The sequence below is a fragment of the Opisthorchis viverrini genome (assembly GCF_000715545.1).
Source record: "Opisthorchis viverrini unplaced genomic scaffold opera_v5_246, whole genome shotgun sequence".
NCBI classification, from domain to species: domain Eukaryota; kingdom Metazoa; phylum Platyhelminthes; class Trematoda; order Opisthorchiida; family Opisthorchiidae; genus Opisthorchis; species Opisthorchis viverrini.
In genome coordinates this window covers 31,824-44,394 of record NW_008751902.1, presented here as the reverse complement: position 1 = coordinate 44,394, position 12,571 = coordinate 31,824, and the positions used below count along the sequence as shown (strand labels likewise).

General features: G+C 40.6%; 1 protein-coding gene across 1 annotated transcript in view; it reads right to left on the bottom strand.

The window, feature by feature from the left end:
* The window catches only part of T265_08919 (hypothetical protein), a gene marked incomplete at both ends in the record, with an annotated part of 43,668 nt that extends 31,461 nt beyond the window's left edge, over positions 1-12,207 (bottom strand). Inside the window, 6 exons of the mRNA XM_009174858.1 lie at positions 80-112; positions 1,348-1,458; positions 4,555-4,953; positions 5,678-6,149; positions 7,389-7,455; positions 10,829-12,207. Of these exons, the coding sequence (XP_009173122.1) occupies positions 80-112; positions 1,348-1,458; positions 4,555-4,953; positions 5,678-6,149; positions 7,389-7,455; positions 10,829-12,048 (2,302 nt within the window). The remainder of the gene's footprint in view (positions 1-79; positions 113-1,347; positions 1,459-4,554; positions 4,954-5,677; positions 6,150-7,388; positions 7,456-10,828) is intronic.
* Positions 12,208-12,571: the final 364 nt, after the last annotated feature.

The window sequence follows — 12,571 nt, the reverse complement described above, 5'->3', positions numbered from 1 at the left end:
TTTAGTAAAGCTTCTGGTATGCAAATCGCGGGACGACTGCTGTGCAATAGGTTCATGGTTCCTAATAATAGACACTTACCGATCGTATCCAAATCTTCTGTCGCTGACGTCACTAGGATGGTCGGAAAACAAGCATAACAATTACGCATCGGCTTACTGTGGGGAGTTGCGCAATGTGAAACTGGACATTTAACTCCATATTGCAGATTAAAGCCGCCTACGTTCACTTACCAATAGATTATAGAGTGCAATTCTTAATCAGGTACAATTATTCGGTACCTCTGTACTGAGAGACCACTCAATATTCACAGGTCCGGTTGCTTTCGTGAAAACAGACATGGAGTAATAACATTCTGAACAATTCTAATACGGCGATAGTCCGGTCTCTTTTGGCAGGGAACAAAAATTATCGCTTACCCTTCTTTCGATGAGTATGTAGAATATCAGGAGGAAGCCCAGTAACCGAAATAGAAAAATTATCGTCTTATCATGTGAGAGATATTTACTTTAATCGCCAAGTAGCTTCAGACAGAGGAAGAAGCTACCCCGGATTTCTGGGGAGATTACCTGGGTTCTACAAAAAAACTACTAAAGAAAACATAGATACGTAAATTTCTTATTTTCTACTTCGGCCTTCACTAGCTCCCTCTGTGGCCTTTCGATCCAGCTTTTATTTAAGCGAAAAAGAAGTCAGCGGTCAATTTTGGTCTCAGACAGAGCCTAAGGTAGTGATCCTTCCTCGCAAGGTCAGCAGCAAGACGGATTGGGAAACTGTTTGGACAATACCGGTGGCGTAGGGCGAACAGTTTAGAGTGCTGACGAAGGAACGGCAATACAACTTTGGCCATAGGTTTCACCGCCCAGGCGAACACCCAGATAAGAGCTGCGATAACTGGTTTCGTTAAACACTTCCTGACGTAGAAGTCAAACACTGGACGAGTAAAATATTAATCGTCTACCCTGTCGGTGTTCGGCTGCCACGTAAATCAAAAGGGTTACTCAAGTCTAGACAGGAGCAGTCCAGGTGCCGGGGTTGGGTTCGAACAGTTAACTTTCTGGCTAATGAGGTCGAGCCGTAATCACTGCGCTACCCGCGGCTCATTGGACAAGTAGTAGTTGCACTCGCACGTGCGGTCGTTGGTTTATTCCACCTCTCTAAAACAGCGGACTCGTTTCATTTATGGGAAACAAAACAGTGACTTACAGCCATTTCAAGACTGGGTGATTTTGACACATCCGTAACTGGGCAAATGCAACAACCGAAATATCGGTTTTAGCATTAATCAAGCTCATATGTTAAGCCCTGGGTAACGACATTTTGACAATGATAAAACTACTTTGGCTTACATTTGGATACGCGAAATCCGCTTCGCATTAGTACTTGTTTCACCACTACTGGAGTCAAAACACTTGCTCGCCACCTCAAAAGTCGCCGAAAATCCCATGGCAGCGATTCGACTGAAATGGAATAAATGATTACAATGATGCCATCTACTATCAGGAAAGTAGCTGGTAAAATAAATTCTCGTGTGAGTTTTGGGCATCACACAATATTGTGCCTACGTTAAGCTCCATTTTCGTTCCTTCTCGACAAAGCCATTTGTCAATCTAAATATCCTAGTATGCCTTCAAATCAAGTGGCTTTTACGTTACAACAGATGTGTGACAGTATGGTGGCTACCAAGCCATCCACAAACTTCTCAAACCATAGTTACCGGAGTTTACTCCTCCACCGTGATAGTTACTTTCGAGTTGATGTTTAAATACCTCTTTGACCTTCCTCCAGACCAAGCAAGACTTGAATGCTAGCACAAAGGCCAATTCTAGAAAATCAACCCATGATAGGGATCAACCTGACCGTCAAGTGGATATAACTGGGCGTTGTGTATATTACTTCACCCACCAGGTATCATCACAACCGCTGCATCAGTTCACATTTTTTCCTTGTCAAAAGGATGGGCAGGACTGCAAATACACGAAAATAATGCGAAAATCACGTTCCAACAAGGTAAAAGTTACCCTTATTAAGAGTGGGTGGCTTAACCGTCAGCCATTCGAGGGGAATCTCCATTGTAGTATCATACTAAGAAACTGGAATTACACACCAGTAGGATGACTTGCAAGTCATCACGATATAACCCAGTTCACTTTATCCTAAAAGCCTCAAGCATACTTTGAAGGAGAAAAGACATCAGATATTATTCTGATCGAGACCACCCTTATTCATCCCACTTCTTCGTAATGGCATGAGAATGCTTTCATGGACGCGAATTCTCATCGGCGACCACTGCTCTAAGTGCATAAAACGGCCCTGGGTCTAAGTTTAAAACTTACTATCTTCTCAACTCTCACTAGCCCACTTTGAATGAGTTCGCAGCATACATGATAATGAACTTGTCAGTTGTGCTTTTTTAATGTGTAATTACTCTGAACAGGTTCTTAGTTGTTCATTTCGTGCACGGTGGAAGCAAAGAAACATCTTATTTCCCCAGACTTGTGATAATCATACACGTTTGCAGCGAAAAACTACGGCTCTGAGTAAGATTCACAGACAAACTTCTAACCTAAAATTAGTATACAGTGGTGTGAAAGGGGATCTTGCGACCAAAGTAGTGAATTATGCCTATATCAATTACGCCAATGTACCAGCTCCTGAACTGCCCAAAATCCTACACATGAGTATTGTATTGTGCACCATTGGCCGAAAAATTATCTCGTGAGATGCATTCATTTCGAATGCAAAGTTGAACGAAAACATGTGAAACCTGTAACAAAAATCAGCAACTGTGGCAACATACAGAACGGTTTCACACCGGGTGCTCCTTCCTGACTGCCAGCTCTGAACACCAATAAACCAGGGGTTCAAGAAACGAAGTAGGTTGTAAGTAATTAACAATATCGTCGCATCCAGAAAAGCTCAATGACACCAGCACCTTCGTTCTTTTTGGACTCTTCATGTGGGCGTAGAGGGATCAGACGAAAGTGCTGGTATGGTTGCAGCTTTTGGGATCTGATGATACTTTTATTGTAAGTGTTCGAATTCTCTGTTAAAATAATCATTAGGTCATTCGCGAGGATCAACCAAAGCCTACTGATCATCCATCAGTTGACAGTTGACTTTTCGCAGAAGCCAGGACAAGAATTACGTCTCAAACAGCACAAATATTTGATTCCCTTTTCCACGTGATCCTTTTCGAACATTCCTCATCCCGTCCTGGAGCAATTATTATCGTGAGTCCGCACCAAAGAAGGACAACACCACATTCGAGTTTCACTCTAATTAGAGCTCAGCAGCAGCGCAAATCTTCCGCCAAGTTGCGGTGCATGAACTGTGAATATCTTACATGCTACAACCATTTCACCCGCACCTTCTGGATGTACCCTAATTATCATGTAAGCATGTTCACAAGCAAGCGTTATGCTTTCCCCTCTTGACCTGCGTTTGCCGGGCAATTGCACGAGGACAAGAAGATAACTGTTCAATCAAGAATGATCTGAATATGGGTTCTGTAGATCACTTGACAACCTACAACAAATACATGACTCGTTAGCTTTGTATTACTGAACGGCTTATTCAAACGCAAGTATGGATGGATAGTAAATAAACCAGACACAGAATGCACTTGGAATATATTTTCGAAATGATTTACGCACATCAGCCATACACCCTCCCAATCATCAAACAACTTTCTGATTCGTTTAAATTGGTACTACTGATGGTTAGCGCGGAACTTGTTCGTAATCACCCAGATAGAGATAAAGCGAAGTAAAACTCGCCCCTAGCTCTTTATTTAAAGCGTTATTTGACTTTGTCTTCACGTGAATAACCTTATTAGTGAGACTTTATTGACGCAAAGCTTGAAAAATTTATTCATCTCCAACTGTTGCACATTGGTTGTAGGTCTTGGTGGGTACGTTGCAAAAGTTCGGGAAGTGGATGAACCTCCCATCCTTTTATCCTAGGGGTCCACATCTGTGCGAACATCGCTGTGTTTGTTAGATGAGACCACATTCATATTACGGGTTACCCGTACATAACTCAGATACCTACACACCAGGCATTGGTGGCGATGAACTATATGTGGTCACGTCACCGGTATTAATGTAATGGATAGCTTTTAAAATATGGAAGTGCCGTAATAGAAATTCCCGTATTTTTCACGTAAAACCCACTGGACAAAACTTTAATGCGTCCGTGAGCACCGACAGCCGAGTATACAAAAGTGGAACCTTTGATAAATACCACTATACGTTATTGCCATGTCAGCACTATCCTGATAGGGCTCATTGAAGTTTGGAACATAACCCGGAGGGTGAAAAGGCGATAAAAGTTCTAATCAGACAATCTGACGTACATTTTTCTGTAAATTAACTTCCTGATCAAAACCTTTAGAAATATCCTGTCTGCATCCAAACATAGCATATTCTCGACAATTACCTCATCAAAGCGTTCTCGAGTTCAGTGGAGGATAAATTAGTGTCCTTCATGTAGTTATAATGCTTGCATTGAAACTAAATACAGGGAAGGCGGTTTTCCTATACCAATTCACTCACGTTTGTAACCATCTTCAACAAACTTCAATACTGGTGGAACATTTGGAAACAAAGAATTTATCAGCGCGGGGTGAAGTGTTCGTTCGTTCCTAGCGCATACACGATGACCTGTTTTCTTTCGTTGCTGGCGTACGGGGTCGCTGATGCTAACACATGGGCTGCGTAGATCCTGATGTGAAAGGACATCCCTCGCCAACTCCTTTTGGGTTTCTTTTCCATCTGATAATCTTTGTGTCGGAAGGAATCTAGCGTGGTCCGGATCCTCAGCATTTTTTCTGGTGGGATGATCGCCTGTTGGAACCGCAGTTTGGATCAACTTTTCTATTTTCGTGACTGAATTTGGCGAGGCAGATCTGGTTGTCCCAGTTTTAGGTTCTTCAGAATCGATCTTCACAGGTGCTAGAGAAATTTGAAAGCGAGAGATACTGAGCACTGAGTGATGTGGCAATACTTACCTGTCTTGTTTTTGCTTTCATAATTCTGAAGGATTATGACCAACTTAAATGTTGGTTGGATCTGAATTGATATATCTAAACCACAACGTAGATTCCACCAGTATCAACATTGAAAAGACTTTCCTAACCCAGGTGACTAACACCTAGTTTTATGCAGGGGGTCAGAGGAGGCTTCGCAGCGTGTCGCTTTACTTTCAGCTTTACTATGCTTCATTCACACAAGTGCACAAGCTAAGACCACGCTTTCTAGCCAACGACCAGAGTCTGTATTTCATCGTATATTCAAAACCCGATCTTGGCTATTCTCCCGACATGATATACTTTCTCTATAGAGGACTTCACAGAAAAAAGCTTGTTTGAAGCAAATTTCACAATCTTTTCGGAAACGTTGTGTGTACCTTAAAACCACTGCATTCTTTTGCCATGTCTGATTCCAAGGTGACATTGGCGGGAATAATTGCTTTCATGGGCAGTTCATATAAACGATTAAGGATGTCTGCGAACTCTATTATGAAGAGGAAATGTAACGCCGTTATCAGACAGCGCTTGTCTAGTTTCGTAGAACTGGAAGTGATACAGTATCCATCGTTCAAAATGTGACCTGCTATAATAAAAGTTCTGAATTTGTGAACGATATTATATCTGGAAAACAAGAAACGGTAACTCACAACCTCCAACAAATTGACTCTGGTTGTCGCCTTGCACTGAGCACTTTTGCTTGGAAACACTTTGCTTAGGTTCGTCCAAGTTCTTAGGGTTCTTGCCAGGCACCACGTCTGTAGGCATAGGAAGGTCGCCTAAAAATTCGCCAGCTTCATTTACATTGACAGCATTTTTTCTGGCCGCTTCTTCTGCAGACTGGTCATCATCGACACTAACCCAACTACCTTCATTGTTCGGGGGTCCTGCTTCAGTATCCGACGAACATTCTCCGTGCTCTAGCACAGCAGTAATTGCAGTCTGTTCTTTGTCATTGCTAGGTATTATGAATTGCCGCTTGTCGACGAATTTTGATGGATTTTTACCGGCATCTTCATCAGAAGCGTTTCCGCTGTCGAACTCCAACTGTTTTGGTGGATTGCATGCCCGCTTCGGAGTCGCCTTAGCGAGTACATTATGACGGGTGGTCGTGTGTTCCTCCTTGAAAAGTGAACGTGTAAATGGGTGGCTGAAATACAGCTTACATTTTAATCTTTGAGGTCTAGTAAATTTAAGGTTGGACTGTAAAAATGCGACCTCACTGTTATATGAACATCCCGAAACCAAGTGATGCGTAAAATGTAATTATTTTGACAGCACTCATAGTAACAATACTAACATTAAGGTCACTGACGATGTTTGCTATGGTAAAAGAAAGAAAGGTTAAAGAAATACGACGAAAAAGTTGTGTAAAGACAGTGAAAACGATTAAATGAAGTGAAGTTGTAACCGGTTTAACGCAAAGTTGAGAGGCGATATTTCATGCCTGAGATTTGCTCAGCGGTAGGACATACTCAAACAGAGCCCTCTATCTGTTTTCTATTGTCAGTGAAACTGTTTTAGCTAAAATCACAGTAAAGCGGGGGTTCTTCAGGCACTGAATAATTGTTTCATCTCCGTCTGGAATCATCAACCTTGGGCATCTGTCATCTCAAAGAAGATTCCATTCCGCGACAGTACTGTCAGTAGTAGGGGTGTGTCAATGGTTAGGACCCGAACTCAATGACCTGACGGTTTGTCGTTCAGCTAGTGTTTTCTGGTCTTGGACAGCCTGACAGCGCCTCAGCCCTTGTACCTCCTTCTACACCAAAATGGAGTGTTGCCTCTGCAAAATAATATTTTATCATCATCATTATTATTGTCATTATTATAGTTGGGTTCAATACCGCTTGGCCAGAAGTACCTCATGAGTAGTGTACTTAATCCGTATTTCGACGGCGTACCGAGGTGACATCAATAAGTCAAACGCGCTTCAGTTCATTTGATCCGGTGTTGACCGGTTTCTGGACTAGTGGCTTCTCAGGATGAAGGTTGATACTACTTCATCATCGATTTCAAAAAGTAGTGAGAGATTTGCCACGGAATGTTTTCGCCTCTTACTATTATAAAACCCTATTAATGTTTTGAACAAGAAAACCACTCCGTCTGACATTCCTGTGCGTCTTGATTTTGTCATTCCTCTGCTAGATTCTGCGATAATTTCTCGTAGGAGTAATGATTTAGTTAGTCGAGACACCAAGTTGCTAAACTCATCCACGAACGTAGCTTGAAGTAGGAACTGTAAGGAATAATTAAACAATCCGCAAATTTAAATACAGTGGTTAAACTTCATCACAATAAACACAAAAGCAGAAGTTATGACCTATCTTCACCCGCTGTGATTCTTTAACGTTGACTTACTGTTACATTTACTGCTCCGCTTGCCGTAGAAGCCGGCGGGTCGGTCAAGAACACGTCCTGGTGAACACTAAAGACAGAAGTACGTAAGTCATAAGTTCGAATAAAGGTTGGATAACAGCACATTTAACTGTAAGCAACGGACCAGTTTATCGCGTCTTATTTTTCCTGTACACAAAGCAAACACTGTAAAATAATAAGCAGGTTTCCTATCTCCACCACAGTGACTGATTTTCGTTGAAAATATTTATACAACTCAGATTATTTGCACCGTCCTCTCCGTATATCATCATCACCTAAAACATGTATGCATTTTTAGTTGCATTTGCACACGTATATCTTCGTCCGTTTTTCGGCCTTATATGAGATCTATTGATTTGTCTCAGCGCCAAGACCGGTGGCTTCATGAAAATCACCACTGTGAACACTGATTTGAAGATTCCGGGTTTGATACCAAGGCTACCCGCAAATTATAGTGCTTTTTTTACCGTATATTGGCTCGCAACTATCGCACAGATCAAACAGAAAAACTGTTACAGTAGCCAAATTTTCTAGCACAGTGAGAATACTAAATTACCGTGGATGTCACATAAACAATAGAAGGATCATGACAAGACCTTAAGTAATCATCAAGAAGAGACAAAATTCTTTAACTATAGTGGAACCGCTTAGCTTGGTTCAAAAAAAATTTCTGCTCCGGAAAAGTATGTCTCACTACTCAAGAAATGTTAACCAGAAATAGCCAAAACATTAATTGATGTCTGAAGTAACCTTAGGTTGCCAAGACACACATTTTCTTCAATAATCTCTTTTCTGAGTAGCGCAAGTGTTTCGTGGAACCTTGTTTAATGAAAATCTTGTCCTGAAACATCTTTTCTAAAAGTTCCGTGAACTTTCTCTATTTTACACGACTAATTTTTATTTTTACCTGCTTGAACTAAGTGCAGAAAACATTTTGGAAAATAAAAACATGTTTTACCCAAGTAATTCACGTAGATCAGTGAACGGCTAATCATTAAGTTGATATCAAAAAGTAAAATTGGTGAAAATAATTATTGCACGCATTGTTGAGCCATAATTTCTTCGGAACAGACCACATGAGCATCCTGATTTTACACAGTTAATGTTCTTGTATAAAGTGGTCTTAATTTAGCATATTAGACGCTATTTATTTTCACTCAAATAACTAGAAAGTAGTAACGGCTAAATTACCATATGAAATGCTACAAGAAACATCCTTTAATGCGATAAAATTGAAGAAAATCGTAGGCGTACTGTCACAGATTGAAAGATTCGACCGGCATTGCAACAATGTAAGAAGGGTGAAACCAGCCAATCAGTAAAAGTGATTCCACTCTATATATTTCTTTGAAAACAGCTGTTTAATGGAGTCCATTTAAAAATGAAACTTTTTAATAATTAGAAGAGAAGCAACCAGTACGATGAACCCCTGGAATGTATACACGGAAACGGTACATCAAAAGTTTGTCAGTAGAGAAGAAAAACCTAAGTGGTCCGACAAAATCTTAATCTAGCCGGTCTTATGCGTGAAAGGAGCTCAGAAACCGCTATTGATTGACCCATCATGCATTGTTTATTTACAGAGCTTTCGTATTCCATAAAATAAGTAGCTTCCTTGTTCAACAATACTGTCGGCATTGACATTTTTTAGACAAAAGACACTACGGCGCATGTGAGTTTAAAATACTTTTTAACCAAAATACGACAAATTTATGTTTCAGAATTTGCTGATTCTGAGGCCGCTTTTGGAGTAATACATGGTAGCACGAGCTGGCAAGAAGCAAACCGTTGTAGATGCAACTGTAATCTACCATATTTGAACGAAAGTCATTGACGTCAATACGTCAAAATTTTTAATTTTCAGGAAAACAAATGGAGTAGCGCAGAAAACAAAATAATGAGCGAAACTTGTGAAGCTCTGGCAACTCAGACCTACCAAGACAATATACTTGATAATGTTATCCCTAACCATTCAGTTTTTTTTCAAATTTTCTAACTTTTGTAGTGAAGCTAGCTCTGATGAGGGTCCGCGGGATTTAGCTCAAGTTGTTTTTGTTTCAAGCGTGTTATTGAACTTTTGCGGTAAAAAATTGGTGGTGCAAATAGAAGCAACGTAAGCCAAAATTATGAGAAGTATGTTGTCAGTTGCATTGCTGATAGGTAAACAAGTCCAATATTTGCGCTTCACCATGATATGCAAGGCTCCTTAATAATATTGTTTAAATCCGTCGCAGCCCAAAAGAATGCAAATCCCTATCAGAGCCAAAAAATTAAGTGTTATCATGGAAGTGTTCAAGGAATATAATTGATTGATTGGTAGTAAACGTCTGGAACAGAACTGTAGGTGTTAACACAGTCAATGTTCCTTGTAGTTTTCGCTGCGCGAGCAGTCGGACCTAAGTTGTTCAAGCTTAATAAAGGCTTGTTTGCTTATATAAACTGCGCCGTCCGTTTAATCTCTTTGATTATACCCGCTTTGTACAGTGCAAATGTGTTTACGTGCGTTCTCGAATAATTCTGAAAAACCTTCAGCGGTTATTTTGTCTGGCGAAGATACACATTTGTCATTTAGCTGCGTTCATACTGGTTTATCATGTAAACCAGCTGTGAAATATTTTGATACTGCATTTTTGTTGAAATTTTGATGACAATCAGCGCCGATTTACAAGCGCCGGAAAACGTGCGCTTCAAGAACTAATTTTTTTCATAGCAAACAGTGCACTTTTTCTACAAGTTTTCAAGTACATCAAAATTACTTACTACGCATGTATGTTTAGTTCCTACCGTACTCAAAAAATGTGAATCAGAAAATTACCAAACACCGCAAAATGGCTCCTTCTACCCTTTGACGTCTTTCATCCTTTGCAGTACAATATAACAACTAAATTTTTGCCACAGCCATTTGATTATCCTATAATGCCATGCAAACTGTTCAAAATCAACTGCAGTATTGGCCTCCCTTATCAAATAAAGAAGATGTTTGACATGAAAGGGAGCATTTTTGAGGAAGATCTCTAGTTTTGTTCAAACAAAATGTCTTTTTTAAAAACATTACTGAGTTACCTTAGTGATAGTATTGGAGGAGAGCTGTCTGAGTTGTTTCAAGTCAACACTTCATACACTACAACTGGGTTTAAAACAAGCACTTAAAAATAATTTTGAATCTCATTGTAAAACGTCATCATTTGTTAGCCGCTTACGCTTGTACATCTCAACCGTAATAATGTAAACGAATAAAATCGGTTACTGCTTGCTTCCATGCCTTAAAAATCGACCACCTTCAAATCAGCATCTCAATTCGAAGCCCAAGAATCGACTTCATAAAGCTGATTTAAAGTTCGGGCTTTCATTAAATCTTCGCTTTTTCCTCTGTCTGATGACAATAACACATAGGCAGTGTTTTCTTGTTCCAATGGACTCACATTTCATAAACGTTACCATGCAGCTTAAGGTAGCTTTCAGGTTGAATGTAATTTGTCCAGAATAGTGGCTGAGTAGACCTCGTGATTTGTGCATTTCGAAACTCAGTCGTTTTTTTCACTGCATGTTCATCAGATAAGATATTTTCAGCTTCCTGCGAACGGTTCAGCAGACGAAAAGTTCGCTCCTGTAGTGGATTAACAACGTCTCTGTTGTCCACTGAGTGTTTTCTTAGCTTATCGAACATACATTCATTCGAACGAGGGACATCTTCATGGGAGGCTGATTTGTTATTGTAACCCACTTCATTAATAACTCTGTTATCCAAGCCATTACACAGTTTCCTATCGTTTGTATACTGAATGCCAAGTAGATTGCGGTTTTCATCCTTAGTTCGCCATAAATATGAAGTTTCGTATTGTTCGGGACCATGTCTTGTGACTTGTTTTGGATTTCGGATATATTGCAATGGGTATACCGTAGCCACAGATTCCTTGGAAATTTTTTCAGAACTGGATGTTTTTAAGCTGTGCATTCTGGTCACTACTTGTGCAGATAAGCTTTGTTCTTTGAACTTTGGAGGGAGCTTCAAACCCCTCAAAAGCTTCGAGGTGTTTGTTAGTGGATGCTTGCTTTCCATGCATTCCTCACTCGATTCATGCCTGTTTCCAAACGACCTGTTTTGCAACCCAATCAATGGCTTTGTCGAAAGCACCGAATCTGGTGGAGACGGTTCTTGTCTATTGACCTTTCCCGTTTGAAGATAAAAGTAGAAGTTCCTGAACTCTGAATTTTGACACGCCGAAGGTGGGGTGACTCCATATGTTGCTGATCTGTTGGTTCTTACTGCGGTGCTGCTTCTTGTCCTTGTCGTTAGTTTTCTCTGTTTATAATGAAGTACGTCATAAGCTGGACTTTGGAAACCTAATGGATTCCTAATGGTTGCCAGAGAAGCAGGTCGAAGTAGCTTCGCCAAATCCTGTCGTTCCTTCCTGATTCTTCCAAGGTTATTGCATTGGGTTGGTAATTCATATACATTGTTCTGCATAAATTTGGGCAGGGGGGACCTGACGTAGATGAATGGGTTTCTAATAGGCAAGTGAGAAGGCGAACGATTCGTTCGAAACTGATGGTCATTATCCCCTTTATTCTTAGGCGAAGGAGTTGTCATTTGCTGGATTCTTTTGACCCAGTGAGAGTCTTCAACTCCCTGACTTTGCATATATTTCCATCTGCCCTGAAAACATGTTCACCTCTCAATCCTCATATTTTGACGGCTCGATTATTATGTTGACTATGTTGATCACTTCAGGCAATAACCAGGAAAGGTCTTTACGGAATCTATTGGATGATGGTCTCCACGCCAAACCCTTGATTTTATTTTTACGCCGATATCAGTGTGGCTTTGTCGTTGGTTGAATAGTGCGTTAAAACAAACAACAACCCCAGTCCGACAAACAGGGTTTATTTTTCTCATGCTGTCCATAAAACATATAACTGTAAAAACAGAAGAAGTGTTTCATTCTACTCTACGGGTTAGTACAGGATTGTTGGGCCTTGTTCTTGCCTTTTCCACGACTTTATCACGTTTTCATGGATTCACGGATTGATGCACAAGATCGGTGCTTTCACCCAATTTTCCCGAGCCGGTTTTGTTCTTCTGGTTCAGCGGCTGTCGTGAAAAATGTGTATTACTGCTCCTTAGGTTCCCAGCACGGGGCGGTATGTTCGCCAGGCTGCTGGCT